At 41.9% G+C, this 18,503-nt stretch overlaps 1 protein-coding gene across 13 annotated transcripts in view; it reads right to left on the bottom strand.

Annotated features, from left to right (window-relative positions):
• The window catches only part of r3hdm1 (R3H domain containing 1), a 44,057-nt gene that overhangs the window by 13,414 nt on the left and 12,140 nt on the right, over nt 1-18,503 (bottom strand). For 6 of the 13 annotated variants that reach the window (XM_018764895.1, XM_018764899.1, XM_018764905.1 and 3 more), the window contains 18 exons: nt 15,715-15,884; nt 14,803-14,931; nt 13,324-13,365; nt 12,667-12,753; nt 10,778-10,904; nt 10,445-10,523; nt 10,161-10,220; nt 9,498-9,638; nt 9,132-9,240; nt 8,957-9,052; nt 8,672-8,700; nt 8,525-8,578; nt 8,206-8,423; nt 6,565-6,828; nt 4,848-4,987; nt 4,086-4,187; nt 2,523-2,765; nt 1,979-2,102 (listed from right to left, as the gene is read on the bottom strand). In XM_018764895.1, the coding sequence (XP_018620411.1) occupies nt 1,979-2,102; nt 2,523-2,765; nt 4,086-4,187; nt 4,848-4,987; nt 6,565-6,828; nt 8,206-8,423; nt 8,525-8,578; nt 8,672-8,700; nt 8,957-9,052; nt 9,132-9,240; nt 9,498-9,638; nt 10,161-10,220; nt 10,445-10,523; nt 10,778-10,904; nt 12,667-12,753; nt 13,324-13,365; nt 14,803-14,931; nt 15,715-15,810 (2,140 nt within the window). In that variant the 5' untranslated portion in view covers nt 15,811-15,884. Of the gene's footprint in view, nt 1-1,978; nt 2,103-2,522; nt 2,766-4,085; nt 4,188-4,847; nt 4,988-6,564; nt 6,829-8,205; nt 8,424-8,524; nt 8,579-8,671; nt 8,701-8,956; nt 9,053-9,131; nt 9,241-9,497; nt 9,639-10,160; nt 10,221-10,444; nt 10,524-10,777; nt 10,905-12,666; nt 12,754-13,323; nt 13,366-14,802; nt 15,002-15,714; nt 15,885-18,503 lie in introns of those variants that run through there. The other 7 variants (XM_018764901.1, XM_018764907.1, XM_018764902.1 and 4 more) reach the window with 5 other exon arrangements.

The raw sequence follows: 18,503 nt of genomic DNA, 5'->3' as shown, positions 1-18,503 counted from the left end.
AAGGCTACTGATGATGGACGCTAGCTTTGTATGCCAAGATACACCAATATTTATATTCAGACCACACTTACAGAACTGAAGAGTACTGATTCACTTAACATACAGCATGTTTGAAATGTCAGTAGACCTAGCTGTGGAAGACCACGCTTCCCAGAGTGGAAGACCCAGTTTGATGAACTTTATTATTACTTAATTTGTTCATTTAGCTGATGCTTTCCTTCAAAGTGACTTACAAGTTAGGTTTCTCTATTAAGCATATTACTATAATTTACTCATCTATACAGCTGGGTCAGTTTTACTGGAGCAATTCAGGATAAGTTCCTTGCTCAAGGATATCACATCAGGAGTGGGACTCAAACAGTGGCTCATCAAATGCAAGGCAACAGTGCTAATCCTTATATTACTTACTGGGCCTACTTTTTTTTTTTTTTTTTTTAAACATTTTGTTAAGAGTTCGACCAGAAGACTATAGTGAAATGCTAAAGGAAATCAACAGAAAGAACAGACCGATATGTAATGAGGAGATGATGTACGCTGTCTGACCAGTTCACGAGGACCATGTGCAGGTGTGAATGTAATCACGTCACGATGAGGCGTGAGGGGCTGAAAAAGAGACCGGTTCACTGTGAGAATCAAAGTCCTCTCAGACAGTGCCCCGGCCCCGCATCCGGCCACTCTGCTTCACTATTCCTCCACAGGGCTTGTGGACTCCAAGCATTAACACCCCGAAACAATTTAGCTTGCTTATAAACACCTTCCCATTCATTTGATAAGCCAGATCTTAAAACGCAAAAATTTTAATTAAGTACAGCAAAGACAGCTGTTTTTACTGCATGCAAACTGCTGATGGATATAAAAGACATATTCAATGTAGTCATCAGGCAATGCATCAGTAAGGACACATACCCCTTTACAATACATCCGAGTAAAGAAAAATACAGGAAGTCTGCAGTTTAAAACAGGTTTCTGTTCCAACAACCTCGCTGTAAATCACAAATGCCTCCATACTGTAACATATAAACTATAAAGACATATAAACAAATGCATAAATGTTACATAATAGGGTTTTGTTATATTTTCCCAGTAAATTCACACATTATTCATATTACAGGAATACCAGAATGATATAAAGACAGTGGAATATTGTATTTTCCTGCTGCAATATTAGTTTAATATAATTTCAGTTCCCCCCCACTTTTCTGCATTACCAGAAAACTCATGTTAACATGCTGACATAAAAAAAAAATAACTGGAGAGTAATTACAAACAAAATGTTCTGTAAATACAAGTAAAACGCAATCACTGATAGACACACCGGGTCAATAAGTAATAGGGTGCTAGGTGGCAATGTGACCAGCAATGTTATTGTACAATAATTGGGGCAATAATTTTTAGACTTCACAGCCAAATGACAGGACTTGAAAATAATATAAGGTTGATGAAACAGCCATCTTAAGTCCAGGTCATCATAAGTCGCATATGTCATAAGTCAAGGACCACCTGCATCAAGCGTTATTAATTTTTCAAATAAATAATAGAAATAACTGCAGACTACTTTAAACACAATTAATTTAGATGAAACGGGACTTATATTAAACAGATAGGCCTGAATGTGAACCTACGAGCTTCAAGAGTGTAATTCCGCACAAAGCATAGGAGTAGCAGCAGCAGCCGCCTTCTTATAGAAGGCTGTCATGTAGCTAGAGAGGAATGGCCACCCTGAATTTTCCAAAGAGAAATCAGTGTAACTAAGTTGTCTGGTCCTCCTCTTCTTCCCTTCTCCTGCTCTATGGAGCAATCTCTGATAGCTCTGCTATCTGCTGTTGATTCATCTAACCCAACTGTGTGTGATCAGAAACTGCTGACTGGTGTTATCCAACCCTCTTCCTACAGAGATGAAACATAAGAATAAAAGAGAGAAGAGAAGAACAACTGTAAAAATAGCAGAGAAGGTGCATCAAACAGGGCAAGGGGCTACCTGATTGCTGGGTGTGTTGGGGCAGCGCCTGGCTCGGGGGATTGTTGTATTGCACTGGGGTGACAGGTCGGTATGGCTGGTTGGAGTGAGGATACTGGCCTGGGGCACAGTAGCATGTGGGCACCTATGGTGAGAGACACAGCCCCCCCATCAGATACTACAACAAAAGCACTTGACAGGCTAACTCATGCAAAAACAGAGCAGAGGGTACATGAAAAAGCATGTACATTAACCACTACACAGCACACACCTTACACTGTACAACATAAAATATATACTACACATTACAGAACACACCATGTACCACACACTGATATATGCACCGTGTTCCATATACCAATCAATTCTGAAAGGAACATTTCATAAACATATACAGTTTATCATTTGCAAGGCACAACAGCACTATTTATTTACATATCTGCCACCTTTGTATAAGGCAACTTACAGGGACAGGTTTATACAGGTATATCATTTAAAAATGATTTGGTGTGCTTGATCAGTCAGGAAGCCACTTGGGTAGGATCACGGCATGGGTACAGTGTACCTGCTGTACGGGTTGTTGTATGTAGCTCTGCTGAGCCACAACAGGCTGGTTAGTGCCAGTTCCAGGGTTTGGGTATGCAGGTGCTGGCACTGGTTGTCCTGGTGGAGCCACCATGTAGCTGCCCTGCTGGGGGGCCTGCAGTACCACAGAGGAGGGGTAGATGGCTGCATGGGCATCGTGGCCTTCACTGGAAGGCTGTCGGGCCAGGTTCATGTGGCTGAATTGGGTGCCCAGGCTGTCTTGCTGTGGACCCCAAAGAACACAAGTTCCACGGGGTGAGTCCAAAATAGGACACCAGTGCAGAGCGTCACCCAGTTGATTAACACTTCAAATCTGAACCCCATTTCCACTTCAGATCAACACCACATATAATTTTACGGGTAAGCAGGTTGGGAATTGGAAATTTCTATTCATAGGACAGTTAGCTAAACATCTGGTACAAAATCAATTATTTAAAGTGGTACACCACACATTTAATTAGTCATTAAGGAATATTTATTGGTAGAAGGAGGTCAGAAAAGAGGCCAGGAGAACATATCATGTACATCAATGAGAAAGAAGCATAGCACCACACAGGACATTAAAAATAAACTCAGTGAAAATTAATATTTTATTTACTCATTAGGGAAACTCAAAACCCAGTGGGAAATCTTTAATTTTTTCTTTAAAATTTTTTAAAGCAGTGTTAGATTTTGCCTGGAAATGTTAGACATAAATTTAATGGTAAAGTTAAAATTCCATAAAAAAATTGTGATTCTAGGTTGTTTATATCCACAGTATGATTGATTTACTAAGCAAGCTGCCATCATGCAAATAATTTGTATACTTTGTTTAGAAACAACTGAGACCATATGTAATCCAATTGACTGAGGACACAAAGAGAAGGCAGAATAAAAGGTATGGGATCTGTATTCCATCTGCTTTGCCTACTTCTGATTTTATTAATGAGAACTGTCTTTTTTCCCCCCATCTAATGATACACATTAAGTACTTTATACCTACAGTTAATGGGGTGGCAGTGAGCTGGTATTTACACATTAACCCCATGATACTCTTTGTCTATATCTATCATAAAAACACTGATTAATATATTTACTATTACTGTTTGTAATGCGGGGGGCGCGGTGGCACAGCGGGTTTGGCCGGGTCCTGCTGTCTGGTGGGTCTGGGGTTCAAGTCCCGCTTGGAGTGCCTTGTGATGGACTGGCGTCCCGTCCTGGGTGTGTTCCCACCCCCTCCAGCCTTACGTCCTGTGTTGCCAGGTTAGGCTCCAGTTCGCCATGACTCCGCTCAAGACAAGAGGCTTCAAACAATGTGTGTGTGTGTTTAATGCTCATTAAATTAATCCAACTGATACTGTCACAGCAAAATCTGTTCAGCAACAAGCCCATCTAACCTATCGCTACCCTTTTCTGATGGACTTCTGAAAGCAAAGCAGATGGGAGATGCATGCTGGGGAAATATGGTTGAGGAGAGACACAGCATGGTCGCCGGGCAACAAGCTACAACAGCAGATGGGGGGATGGAATATTAGGCAGAAGAAGAAAAAAGAAGGTGTGGTACCACAGTGTATTGTTGGTTAGGGGAGACAGGCAGGAGCTGAGACGGGTAAGAAACCGTTGAGTAGTGAACAGGCTGTGCTGGGGGCTGGAGGGGCCGAACAGGCTGAAGAAACAACCGGTACAAGCAGAGGACACAACATTATGTTAAAGGAAGGACTGCTCAATTAAAGCTGAGTGTCACCAAACAGGACTGGCACACTAGATAGGGCAGACAAGCTTGTGGTGAAAGAGATCACACAGTAGCACTGATACAGAGGAAATGACAGCTTGTTTAATAGAAAGAAAAAAAAAAAAAAAAACTACTATTAAAGTTAAGTCTGCGTGAGCATGCACACACGCACTTCCATGCTGCCACATTCCTCCCACCATAGCAGGGATGTGGCAATATAGCAGCAGTAAAGTCACAAGCTGTGTCTGCTGCCTGGCTACATTATAAACATCCACATCGAGGACAAAGATTCCTTTAACCACCATCTTATTGGCATTGCTAATAGCTCCCTTGCTTTCCTGGATTCTGTTCTTCTCTGGGGCTTAAAATTAAAATTGGTCACAATTTATTGCTAGCAATTACAACACGAGCAGGGGGCAAGGGTAATTTCAGTGTTGCGCAGTTTGAGCTTGATAGTGCACCATGGAAGTACTCATAATAAATCTCTCTCCCTTCTGATGACTTCCTGTATATTGTTAAATACCATCACACCCTCACTCTATATGCCTCCATCAAGACATGAGCGCATGGCAGTGCTGCGGTGGCTGAACTAACCTGGGAAAGAATATGGTTGGCTGGAGGGTGTGGGTGGGGGGCAGGCTGAGATGGAGGTGGCGGTGGAGGGGGCAGGGGCTGCTGGGCCGTGACAGGGGTGTACACCACAGCGCTGCTGTCGTGGCTCAAGAAGGGCTGACCTGTGGGCAACAGCATCCTATCATTCTCAAGTCACCATGCATTTACAGTAATATTTATATTTGCATGTACACAGGTTCTTTTAATACAATCCTGGTGTGTTGTAGCTTTGAGAAAAGGAAATAACTTTCATCATGAACTACGCTTTGAACCGTGTTGTACAAAGCCAACCATAAGTTGACCTTATAACAACCTCATTTGTTTTTTTTTTTAGCTTTTAGTTTATCTGAGTGTGACTAGACCTCAAGTGACCAGATAGAGGGCTTCAAAATGTAATTGTTTTGTCATTATTTAAAAAAAGGCACCTAAAAAACTTGCAACATTTCATGCAGTGATTTATTTGCATAAAGCTTTTAATAGGAATACAATATTTTATTAGAAATGTGATGTCTATATGGCATGCTTGTTTGTTATATTAGGCTCTGTTTTTCAAATATTTTTACGTAACAATTACTATCATGTCAAAATGATTAAAAAAAATTCTGCATATGATACATCAGAGTGACCAACTAATCACATCTCGCTATTAGTCATGCAAATATAAACTGTACATTTTTCTCTTCATTTTAAACTCTGAAAAGTACACATTGAAAACATACTGATAATAAGCAACTCCTCTAAGTGAATGTGTGTAAACAGTGAGTACAAAATAACTCATTGACTGGGTTAGTGGTTTGTGGACATGGCTGTGTGCTGCAGAATTACTGGGTTTCAAGCAACAGGCTGTTATACACACCAAGTGAACAGGGACAGTGGGTAATAGACCTACAATCCTCAGCGAGACCATAAATGTCTAACTGTAACGTGACTGCCTGCTACCTATGGAACAATATCATTTCACTTTGAAGGGCACTCTCCAGGATGAATTTTTGGCATTTCCAACAGTAGAAGAAAATTTCCCATTTGCCAACTACTTCAAAAAGGTCAACAGGTACTTACACACTCACGCTGATACTCTGAATATTTTCGTGCCACCCATATACCCCTCTTATCAACCTTCTGCATATTTTAAAATGTAGCAGAATACACAAAGTGAAGTGGAATACATTATACATCTGTGGCTAGGCTCCCTATTTTCTCTATTCAATAACCCTAACCGTATTACTTCATTACTTGCCAGCACTCTTTGGTAAGTTTGTTTTCACTATGACTGGATTTATTGATCTTAGCAGAGAGATATCGCATTTCAAGTGCTTCATTCCATCAGAGACATCTCATTTGCATGCACAACGCATTGTTAGTTATCCACGCAATATCAAATTCCTGTACACTGAAATGCATGCAGTCGATTGCTTTTTAATGAGCAATCAAAGCAAAAATATTTCCTTTAATTTTCCATAAAAAGATCCAACAGCATCCATACTCAAAGATACACAAATTAAAAATTTATAACAAAGCTAAGAATAAAAATTGACCGATGGATTATTGATGTGTTTCGAAGAATCTTAGATTGTATAAGCAGTATTTAGGTAAAACTATACTAAATGTACCCAAAATAAGAAGTACACCGATACACATAAATTAAAGACTACACCAACAGCATTAAATGGTCCAAGGGGCCTTCTCTGAAGGTACCAACCTGTGTGTGGGTTCACCAGAATACTCCCAGGTAGCATCCCTGTGGCTTCCAGAGGAAGCAAATAGTAGCTAGGGTTAGACGAGGGCACCGCTGGGCCGTTCCTGCCCCCCTCGAAGGACACAGAGCTACTAGTGCTGACTGTAGGGTAGGCCGCGGGAGCGGGGGCAGCCTGGCTGGGCTGGGTTAGAGCTGGGACAGGGAGAGGCGGCTGCGAGCGAGACAGTGACCCCGTAGATGACCCTACACTACTAGAGGACTCAGAACCTGGGGAGGGAGCAATGAGAAGGTTTTTACCTACAGACATGGGCATCACATGACACATGTGCCACAAGGCCGCCGCCTGCTTTACAGGACGAGACCCCCTATCTGCCAACGCAGCTTGAATTCACTGGGTGTGAACAGCTGATCCTGGAGATCAATGCTTCTCTGGGAATCTTTTGAGCAGCTTTTCACTTGGCCACACTGCCATGGTGAAAAAAATTTTGCAGGAATTATACAGTTATGCCTTTCATTTGTATAGCTAAAGTCACTAGTTCAAGGAAGACCGAAAAGACAAAGTACAGGCTGTACACAGCAAAGAAAGATGATAGCTTAGGAGCTGTAAAAGTAGTCATCTGCTCCTTGGGGAACACTGCTTATATACAGACTTCAAAAAGAAACTGGAGGAATATCGCTTGTCCAATATTTACTACGTAAAGCTAATTCAATCTTTTCTTATCCCAAATGTAACTCGGCTGGAGCAAATTTATTTTGCAGAGATTGTGCAAGCACACAAATTCTTAATTCCATGCACAGTCTATGTTTTAAAAATCCCAGAACATATCAGTATGTATAGTCTTTCTATTACAGATGAAAGAATACTAAGTAGACTTTCCGGTAGTTTGTTTACCCCCCAGAAAAAATTGTTGCAGGAAACATTGTTACAGACTTATGAAGTCTTAGAAAAGCTTTGAAGCTACTCAGAGACAAGTTTCCTTCATAAGATGAGCAACTGCCTTACAATGTAAAGTAACAGAATCACAGCTGTAATAACCAATGAATTCAGCCTGCCATTTATAGTCATGCCAGATAAAGAAATCTCACAAAACAACAGGAGGGGAAATGAGCAACATAATGATGTAACAAAATGAACACGCATTTCAAAGTGCATTCTGTCACATGTATGCCGACATGTCAGATGAATGGTGGTGTGAGTGAGTGACTTCCTCAGGCACAAAGAGGAGGAAGGGAACTCAAGAATGCTGTATCTCTGGGCTGCAGTGAGCCATCATCCAAAGGATGACATGAAGCTCTAAAAAAAGACAAAAATAAAAAATAAAAAAAAATAAAAATAAAAACTTGAAATATTTAATTCCTGTGTCTGACTTAATTTTTACCTGCATGCTTGGAAACATTCTGCCAATGACAAAATGAACTCCAATTTGAGCTACAGCTGAGGCTGAACAGCAGCAGAATGAGGTCACCGAGATGTTCATGGATGATACTTCATTGTTACAAATTTGACACTGTACAGCACGGTAAAATAAGTAAAGCATGGGGAATGGAGACGGAACGTTCACATGCGCAGTTCACTCTTGGGACCAAAGTCCCAATTGGACGGTCACAAACAAATGTGTGGGAGGTTGACACCGGCTGATTTACCTGTCTTGGACAATCGGCCCCTACTCTTGCTGCTGCCTGAACTGTCACCACGGATCAGGACCGAGATTCCGCTGAAGCTGCTGGCCTTGGTCATGGTAGGCTTCAGGTTGCGGTTGGAACTATCTGAATCTGTGCTGCTCCAAGGACGAGGTTCTGAGTACTTGGGCTCATTCTCTGAGCTGCTCTGTCGACTGTTTGCTGATCGGTTGTCTTTCAACCTGAAAGCACAAATCAGAATGCAGAAAAAGTTAATTAAAAGAAATTGTTAGTCTCTGACTCCAAAGTAAGCACACTTTCTGAAGCCATAGACAACAGATACCTAAATATTTGCCTTCTTTGCTGCGTGCTATTACACGTCTCATCCTGCTGGATCCTGAAGCCAGTGCAAAAAGTTGATTGTTTAGTATGCAATTACCTTTTCAACTGAATTAAAACCACATTATAAAAGTCATAGCTGAAAATATACCTTTTATCAAGTGTAAAGCTCTCTTGACCCTGCAAAACAAACCGTGTTATTCAGGCCTTGTGCATTAAAACATCAAATCCTCAAGAGCTGACAAAACAGTAATATATTTTAGGAGTAGCAATAAATAATTACATTAGTTGCTGCTACTACATGTTCTAATTCTGCACGAGTTGGTACACAGAGCAGAAAAAATATGGAAATTATTTTCAAATCTATCTAAAACAGTTAATTTTGGCCACTCTTTAGTGAGATACAGTAATGTAACATATACAACTTTAGTCTTACGTCTTGCGCAAATATCCTGTCCCTAGCTCGTTGGTACTCTTCTTCACGTTCTTCTATGGACTTGCTTCTGCGGTCATCCTTCAGTCGCATCCGCATCTGAAAGGGCAGTGCTACTGTGAGCATGAAGAGAAGAAGTGAGCTGTACACAGTGTAGATGACCACAAAGACAACCTACCATGTTGTCATCCCTGTCCAGGCTGGCGTTATCCCTCTTGAGAATATACCGTTTCTGGAAGTCATCTGTTTTGTCGTCCTTGATGTGCTCTGAAAACTTCTGATCTGGTCTACATGGATCAAAAATGTTAAATCAAAGTCAGTTTTTTGCTTTTGTTTAGAAAATGTTCACAAGATTTTTTACTTAATTTCAAATGAATTTTCAAAATTAAGTAGTTATGACAGCTAGTGAAGATTTACTTCAAATGGATTAAATAAAGCATTTCACCTAAATACAATGTGTTCACAATGAGTCATATTCCTAAACTGCTGAACTACAGTAAACACAGAAGAATATTGCAATATTCTGCATGAAATGATTACTCACATTCTTGTATTGCTAGTTTTGTTGATTATGACAGATTTCCCAGTTTGGTCTACGTTGTGATCCAAACCAAAGTACGCAGCAACTCTGTGTAGCAGCATCCTGTGATAGGACGTCATGGGAGGGAACTTTCTTCTCTGGCTTCTGAAAAACATGAATAGAGTACATTTACATAATTAAAATAAATTTCCCACTGTAAGTATGGTGGCAGAGCCCTACACAGATAGTCAGTTAACAATCAAAAAGAAAAACTGAAAATATAAAACAGATTAAGTTCCTTTCTGCCACTACAAAAATCAATACACCAAGATATGAAATTTCTTTTTATTAAACAATTTTTTTTTCTTTGGCACTGAAACATATTTAAACCACCCTCCAGGTATTGCTTGACAATTTAACCACGATGGCAAGTCTGCTGTTTACCACTTAACGCTACAACTGGATAACTACACAAGTGTTGAGATAAATTTGAAATGTATATTAATTTCCATTAGTGATCAGGATTATTTGTTTATGTCTGTAGTCCTGGTGTACCACAGTGACTTCAATTAAGCTGCTCCAAGTAAACATTCAACTGTACAAACTGGTACACGATGAAAATAAGTGTATATGACCAAATGTGCCAAGTCTACTTCATTATGACAAAGAAATGCTTTGTGAACATACTCATTATTGCTGATAAAATCAAGAATGTCCTGTTCCAACTTCAGCAGCATCATTCTGTCCCTGCAACAGTAACAACACAGTGGTATGTACAAATACAAGTTAGGAAATTGTGAGAAATTCTTGCTTCTGACATGAGAAAACAAGAGTTCATTCCTCACTACACATGAGAGAACATTGGGGGCAACAACCACAAACAAAGGGGAAAAATCTGTAGCTTTTAAGCAACAAATGTACCATTATAGCTAAAACCATTTGAAATTTATTAGTGTTAAAAATCCTCATACCTGGGGTTATTTTTTAATGTATTTACTAAGAACTCATGGAGATCAATGCCAGTCGAGTCAGTGTATTCCTGACTAGAATCTGAAAAGAAAGAGAAAAGCAAAATATTGTCAATATGGTGCTGGTGCACACCTTCTGTCATTTCTGAGAGATGTCCTACACTTCTGGAGTGTCTGAATCCTAGACAAACCTGTCTCCTGTTTGCAGCTTCGCATGAACAGCAGCACGACAGCTCTGTTGTCGACTTCCAAGTACACTTGCGGTTGTACAAAAATACACACACACACACACACACACACACACACACACACACACACACACACACACACACACACCTCTTGAGAGCATCTTGCGTGACATTTTCTCTGACTTCTCCAGCTTCTCTGTGTTCTTCTCCTTCTCATCCTCGACAGGCAGTTCTTCTTTTTCGGATGACTGGGTGAACTGGGTCTGAACTTTATCCTGGGAGACAAAGGGACAGCTATCAATAAAAGGCCATTGCCGGTACAGTCATATTGTCCTCGATCAATGACGAAGCAGCTGCATTTCCAAGTTTTTCAGTGGTCTGCCTCAAGTCAGTTTAAAAGTTAATTAAATGACATAACAGGGGGTTTACAAGCTTAGTAATGCAAACAAGCCTATGTGCAGGCTTCACTTTAAGCTGTGTGATTTATTACGCAAAAGCTTTACCGCTTCGGGAACAGCTCTGCCAAAACCCTACACTTCCTATTAAAGCGATAAAGCCCATGGACACAAACGCTCGCTCAATTAATCTTTAGGGATTACCATATTTATTCCATCAGGCACCAACTAGCTGCAGGATTTTGATCACAAAAATAAATTAAATCAGATGAAGACCTTTAAAAATGACAAAGTGCTTCATTTTTGAATGGGGGATAACATGGCTCAGCGCTAGAGTTACTGAAAAGCCAAGAATATTTCATTTGTTCGTCTTTAACAGAAGCGATATTGCATTGTGAAGCTCAAAGGATGGATAATGCCAGGGCAGTCAAAAGTGGAAAAGTGAGGAACCGTGAGATGCCAGTTGGTGAGTGCTGGATCTAGCCTGCTTCCTGCTGAGACAATGTTATGAGGAAGCTTTAACTTAAAGCATTTTGTTTATCCCTGTTTAAAGCCCTTTGTTTATCGCCCGACTTAGCCTGCAGACTTTCTCAAAACTATGGCCTTGCCCTCCGCCGACCCCACCCACCATCCTCTAAGCTCAGTGGCTTGTGAAGCGAACAGCTTTTCCACCCTTTTCCCTTCACTGACAAATCTGGGCAGGAAAAAACACCCTGTCTGCTTTTTGAGAAGTACTACCAAAGAGGAACAAAGCAGATGAACACACTAATTGATGCCAAGGGAACAGAAGAGTGTCTCTCTCTCTCTCTCTCTCTCTCTCTCTCTCTCTCTCTCTCAAACACACACACACACACACACCACTCCTATTAAAAAAAAATAAAGAAATAAAACACATCTTCAGACGCTCAGCCAGAGCTGTGGAAGGCTGTCGCACTGTCGTGTTGGAACCGAAAATCCCACGCTGTGATAAAATGCCAGAAGAGGCAGCTTTGGCAGCACTGCTTCTCCAAGGTGTGGAGAAATGGACTGCAAGATACTCGAGTCCAGCTCCCGTCACACCCTGCTGAAGGCTGCTCACATCCACTTCAAGCAACCACCATATCCCAGTCTTTCCAGCCTTGACTGTCTTCATCAACCACAAAACTGAAAAATAAAATATCACCTACACACAGTTGTTTCCCGGTCAACAGTGACAAAGGAGCATCTGAAGAATGACGAAAAAGCTTATTTAACAATGTTTTTATTACTCTAAAAATGGAAGAAATGTGTTTTCAGATGTGATGAAGGGCAATAAAAAGCATGTGTACAAATGTATTAGAACTGGCACCTCTGTATGAAAACAGGTGTGTATCTTAGCTTTAGCCAAACAGAAGGCAATCAAATGAACTGACACGCAGCTATAGCTGACATCTGAAAAAATGAACTTGTGCAGATGATGGATAGGAGCAATCGCCAAATGCAGGAGTCACTAACAGCTCAAAACAACAGTGAGGAATGAACTCTGCAGTGACAGGGCCGAATGCTGAGTTAGTGCTCTCCCTCAGCCTTAGGGCTCATCTGTTTTTCCTTTCTGTGTTGGCATATTTGTCCACGAGATGGCCCGTGTGTGCAGCAGTGACTTGTGAGAAGTCTTGAGGATTACCTGTTTTCGTGCCAGCTCAGTGCTAGGGGGAGGTGAGGACTCTTCGCACACAGCCAGGCTCCGAACTAACTTTAACTTTGCATTAGACTGGGGGAGAGTATCAGTGGTTAAAGAGAGTCACGGTCAAACAAGATACACGTAGCGCCGGGACAAACATGGCAGGGCACGGACATAGCTCTGGAAACAAAGCCGGAGATCCACAATCACGGCCAGGCAGAGCAATGCTTGGGCATAATTTTCAGAGCTCGACATCGGCACGTCAAAGCACTAGTTAGCAGCTATTACCCCTAAGTCACTTTCGGTTCGCTTTTCTTTTTGCACATCTGAAAATCATAACTATGGCACAAAAAACAAACTCCAATACAAAAATGCATTCCTTTGTAGTTGGGGGGGGGGGGGGGGGGGGAGATATATATAATATATATATTATATATGTGTGTGTGTGTGTATATATATATATATATATATATATATATATTATATATAAAAAAGAAATTTTAAGCAGGCACGGACAGTTAAAATCTAACACAAGCAATACTGAACATAAAAATCATGAGTTTTACTTTGGGATGAAAATAAAAATTCATAGCAAAATTAACTAATAGGATCCAGCAAGCATAAGGGATGAGTCTTCCCAAACATGCCACTTTACTGTACCTTGAGCCTCCTCCCTGCCTGTCCAGGGTTTAAGGTGTGCCGCTGTTTGGTGGGCAACAAGAAACACACTGTTTAACACTAACTGGCAGTATGAACCTGTGAGTGTCAATGGGACAACAGCACCAAATCTCTCAGTAATGTTAGTAAATACACTGTCACAACGGAGATGATGCACAAACACTGACTGGAGAGCGAATGAGAACTTTGAATCTCTACATGTACTTGCAGATGAGCTGGAAAGGTGGATTTGATCGCATATTCAAAACCTGAAATACTGACAGATTTTCCATGTTTCAAGGTCTCACATGGATTATACAAGAGATGTTCAACAGTATGGCATGGTACCAACAACATCAACCTGCATGCCAAAAGGGATGGTTAAAGAGCAGCAGATATCTGTTGGGATCATTTGCTGCAAATTCCAGTAAAATTATATTAAAACAACGATGGGAGCCCAAAACAAAACAGGGTTTAACGTGGAACGGCAGAGTCCTTTTCTCTGCCAATCATGTTCACATATGACCCTCTCTTCTACCGCAATAATGTGAAGCGGCCACCATATGAGCCTTTGAAATCAAAGGGCCTCCAGGACCCCACTAAGGTTCCAGAGCTTTGCCAGGTGGCCGGGGCTCTGAATGACAAGTAGTTCTTGCATAATGGCTGTCCCCTAGCACACATCCTTCAAGGCTACGCAAAGGGATAACAACAGTGGGCTGCAGAGACTACAACAGGTTTAAAAACAAATAAAATTTAAAAAGGGGAAGGGGGGAAGAAAAAAAAAAAAAAAAAAAAAAAAAAAGCAGCCAGCCAGCATCAGCAGCAAAGCCAACACGGCCCCCTGGGTCCAGCTGGCTGTAGTGCTCAGCAAAGCGCAGGAGACAGATGGCAAGAAAGTAACTTACTGCCAACCCCCGACGACCACCTCCCCATGTACCCGTCCCCCATGCCAAAGGGTAGCACACAGGAAGTTTATGGATAAGCTAGGATTGGAGATCAGAAAATCTGGATTCCTCTGTGTGCTTCCAAGCCGCAGAGCTGCTTGCCACTACCCGCCTCCATTATAGCGCGCTGGTGCAAATGGAAACTTAAAAAAGCCGCTTCATAGGCAATGCGGCAAATATTAAAGTGTCTGAGAATTGCCACTTAAGCACCACATGTCAAAAAGCAAGTTTCTTAGAGTGGAGAAAGAGGATCTACTGCCAGTAACATTCAAAAGGGTGCTAAGCTTTACCTGCTTCAAAAGGTCTCATTTTAACTTGAATGTTAACAGTCGCTGTCATCTGGAGCGTTACTGGCATGTTTCTTTCACTGATCATCTTCGTTCATCATTTCTGATTCATTTGCCTTGTGGCAACAACTAACTTTACGAGCAAAAACTAAACGATTCTCCTCCTGGAGAACCATCGGATCATGGAGAAGTCGGAGATAAGGAATGGGAGGACTGCCACTTCATTAGTATGCGCTTACTAATCGGCATACCTGTGTCTCGGTGCTGCCGTCTCTGTCGGGCTCGATCTGTTCACGGCTGTCCGGCTTCGGCTGGCTGCCGCTGGTCTGCGGCACGTCCATCTCCACTGCCTCCGAACCTCTCATCGTCTCGGCCGTGTCCTTTACAGTGACAGTATTAGACATCCTCATTAGAGAGGGCTACTTGGAGTGTCTACCAAAAGACAGGAACCTGGAAGAGAGATTAATATGTTTTTATAATGCGGATCATGTTCCATTTTATCATCTTGAAAGGGTATTAAATGTGAAAGGAGGAAGAAAATGAAGATGGTAGCACTTCCTACAGCAAATCTTAGTTGAAGGCAGATAAAAAGCTTTTTTTTTTTTTCATTTTGGGTGTGCAAGTGTGTGTGAGAATTTATTTCAAAGCAAAAACCAAATGCCTTAATTTTCAGTGAAACTGCTGTGCTTCTGAGTGGCAGACAATCACACGTCCCTCCCCCATCCCAGGAGGAATGCAAGAAAAGACAATGGGCGACACCTGGCACTGAGAACAAGCAAGCGAGAAGCGCTAATTGGACCATCACGAATCTCTTACATCTGTTCACACTTTCCCGGCGTACGCCCAACACTTGTGTGTCACAGGGGCTACTAGAAACCCAAGGGATGCTGCTCTAAATGTTTCTTCAGCAAGAAGTATACTTGAACCAGGCTGCTTGGTCCTGTTGCTGCCTGGCCTTCTCTTTGCTGGCTTTTATACCTTTTTAGAACCCAATGTAGCTCCAGTTATCTTTAGAAAACGGTCATCTGCCTACTGGTGCCTTATTTCATTCTTTCCTTCCTCTCCAAATTGCCTTATCTGCTCAGCTAAGTGAAGGAGATGACAGAACGTGGGCCCACGGGAGGAGGATGCTCGAGTGTCACCATGGTGATGGCCGCACTTACCCGAGGCGCTCTGCTGGACACGGGGCCCCGCCGGGTGCCGTTGGCCGGGTCGGCACTTGTGTTGAGCCTGCTGGAAGCCCGGAGGAGACGTCCCATGTCCCCGTCACCAGCACAGGGTCCGGCACGGAGCAGCACTGCCCTGCGACATGCCGCTCATGGCCTTCAGAGACCTATCAGTGGGGAGAACGGGAAAATAAGGATGAGAGGTCACAGGGTCAAATAGGAAGAAGTTTCTGCTGGAGTCCTGGGATGTGTCAATGGTCAGTCTAGAAAAGGGAAGCAAGAAAAAGAGCAAGACCTCACCCTGACTGCTCTGTCCTAAAATTTCAGCCAGCAGAGACCTTCTAGAACTCATGCGAGCAAACAGCAGTTTATTCTTTATGAGCCGTCTCACCACTGTGAAACATCTTTTCAGTGACCCAATCTTCTTGATCGCTGTCTACAATATTACCCAACTGTGATTTTCTTTTGTTCTATTTCTAGTAAAGGATGCAAATTCAGTTTGGAGTCCAGTGACCTTTCTGCTCCTTTAAATCTAGTGAGTGGGTTTTAAATCATTAAAACGTGAGACTCCATCTCTGTGAAGGGAGTGGAAATATAATAAATATCTTAACATATGCAAGACGCTATCTGGATCAGAGGCTCCTAAAAGCACAATTTGTGTTTTTTGGGCTTCATTAACATCCTGTCACCAGTAACAGTCTCTGCCATAACAGCACAAACATTTATACAAACCCCATTTTTAAAATGAATAAACAAAAAAAGGAAAAACTACATTAAAGTAATGGCAAATAAGCAAATGAAACATGAAACGAGAGGATCGCAAAGACTAAATGCCACTGATGGTGCAACAAAAGAACATTTACTGATCGACAACCTTTCTTCCTATAAGTTGTAATTTATTCTTGCATTTTATACTGATTATGAAAAAGAAATAAACAGTGAAATGCACTCTGTTGAACCTCAAGTATTACACCACCCGTTCCTCATATAACAGGGTTAATTTATTCCATGAAATCACCATGTTAGGCTTCTTATCGTGAGCGTGTCGAATTACCATTATGTAAAATGGGAAAAAAAATGCTCTTGGAAGAAAAATACGTCACCTAAAATTAAATAGCATATTAAAGGGTGATTTTGATGATACCAACAATTTTTCAACATTTCCAGCAAAATGATTATTTCTAATTTGACTTTTATGTTATTCATATATTCATTCTTTATTAATAACCACTTGTCCAAAGCAGGGTCCCAGAAGTCTGTGCCGGAAGCATCAGGTGCAAGACAGGGTACATCTGGACATTTCGATAATTTGGCTCATGAATGTTTGACATGAAGCGAACGTTCTGGCTGCTGTTATGACTCCAGGGTGTTTAGGGGTGTAAAATTACGTTATTAAAACAGTAGGACTGATGAATTGAGTGAGATCTGAGTAACCCTGGGTGAGGGACTGCACTACAGATCCCTGCTCGCCTCTGACTATCCCAGGGAAACATGGAGTAGTTGGATGAGAACCCCATCCCTGATTCAATCACCCAGGGAGGAAGAGGAAGAAATGGGACTCTGAGCTGGCTGCCAAGAGGGGGCAAAGGATGCTTAATGGGAGAGTGCACTCCCCACTCTATATGGCTGCTGAGGTGCACGGGGGAGGGAAATCCCAGTGGTTGGAATGGGAACGGTGTACTGAACCCCACAGGCATGCGTAAAGTGAGTGCTGCAGAAAAGCAAACACTACTGGCGTCAAAAGGCAAGACGGATATAGATAACGATATGCAATTTTTCTCTTCTTTTCACATGGTCCCCTCCACAAGCATTACACAAACTCCCCCATGGAATCCAGAAGACATACATGGGAACTGCATGTATGAGCACACCATCATCCCAACAGCAACCTTACCACCCCATTCTGTTGACCTCCCGTGGCACAGCTCTTTCATCAGTATGGATAAAAATCTTTGGACAGCGTTGAACCAACAGCTGAAGGCTATTCTACTGTGGAGAAAAAAAAACAGGCGACGCTCGATGCCTGGAATTGACTGCAGCATTAAAACTGTGCATATATGAGAAAATAAAAGTCTAGCAAACTGTGGATTCAACCACCTATGAGTAACAACCAGGTCAATGGGCAGCACGAAAGGTAGTCAATCCTAGGTTTACTTTTTGTATTCTCCAATTTTCCATGTACATACATTTTTTGTATTCTCCAACTTTCACAATCAGCATAAAGCCCACGGAAGACACCCAGTGCACCAGAGAGCCAACACCCTGTCTTCCTGGCCACAGGAGGTAAAGTGTGCCAAAAAGACAAGTCTGCAATTCCTTGTTTTTAGACGGGCCGTCTTGTACCCCCTCTCCCTCATTGCATCTCGTCAATACACGCCTCCTCATTTCATCCTCAGCACGCCTTTCTGAGATTTAAATAAGAGACCTGAAGTCTTGTGACCTCGATGCCGCCTCTCAGTGTGATTGATTGAGAAATTGATTCTGCTGGAACACCTTGCACCGATGTCTCAAAAGTACTGATTTATTACAGTGCGTGTGCATTCGTTATATGGGAGTTTAACTTGGAAGAGGGAACAGCACAGGTCTGGATTTGACACTATAATTATTTGCCAATTTGTCAAATGCCAATCTTTTCTAGGGCAACTTAATGGAGCAAACGGCACCGCTCGTAGAATGGTCAGGGAGGCACACCAAGTGAACATATAACACAGCACTCTGGATATGTCAGGCTATCAGCTGTACTCTTTACAGTCTCTTGGTATGTGTACTGTTAAAACACACTTATT

The sequence above is a fragment of the Scleropages formosus genome, chromosome 21 (genome assembly GCF_900964775.1).
Source record: "Scleropages formosus chromosome 21, fSclFor1.1, whole genome shotgun sequence".
Classification (NCBI taxonomy): domain Eukaryota; kingdom Metazoa; phylum Chordata; class Actinopteri; order Osteoglossiformes; family Osteoglossidae; genus Scleropages; species Scleropages formosus.
Note: the sequence above shows the minus strand (reverse complement) of the source record. Positions and strands in the feature narration are given on the sequence as shown.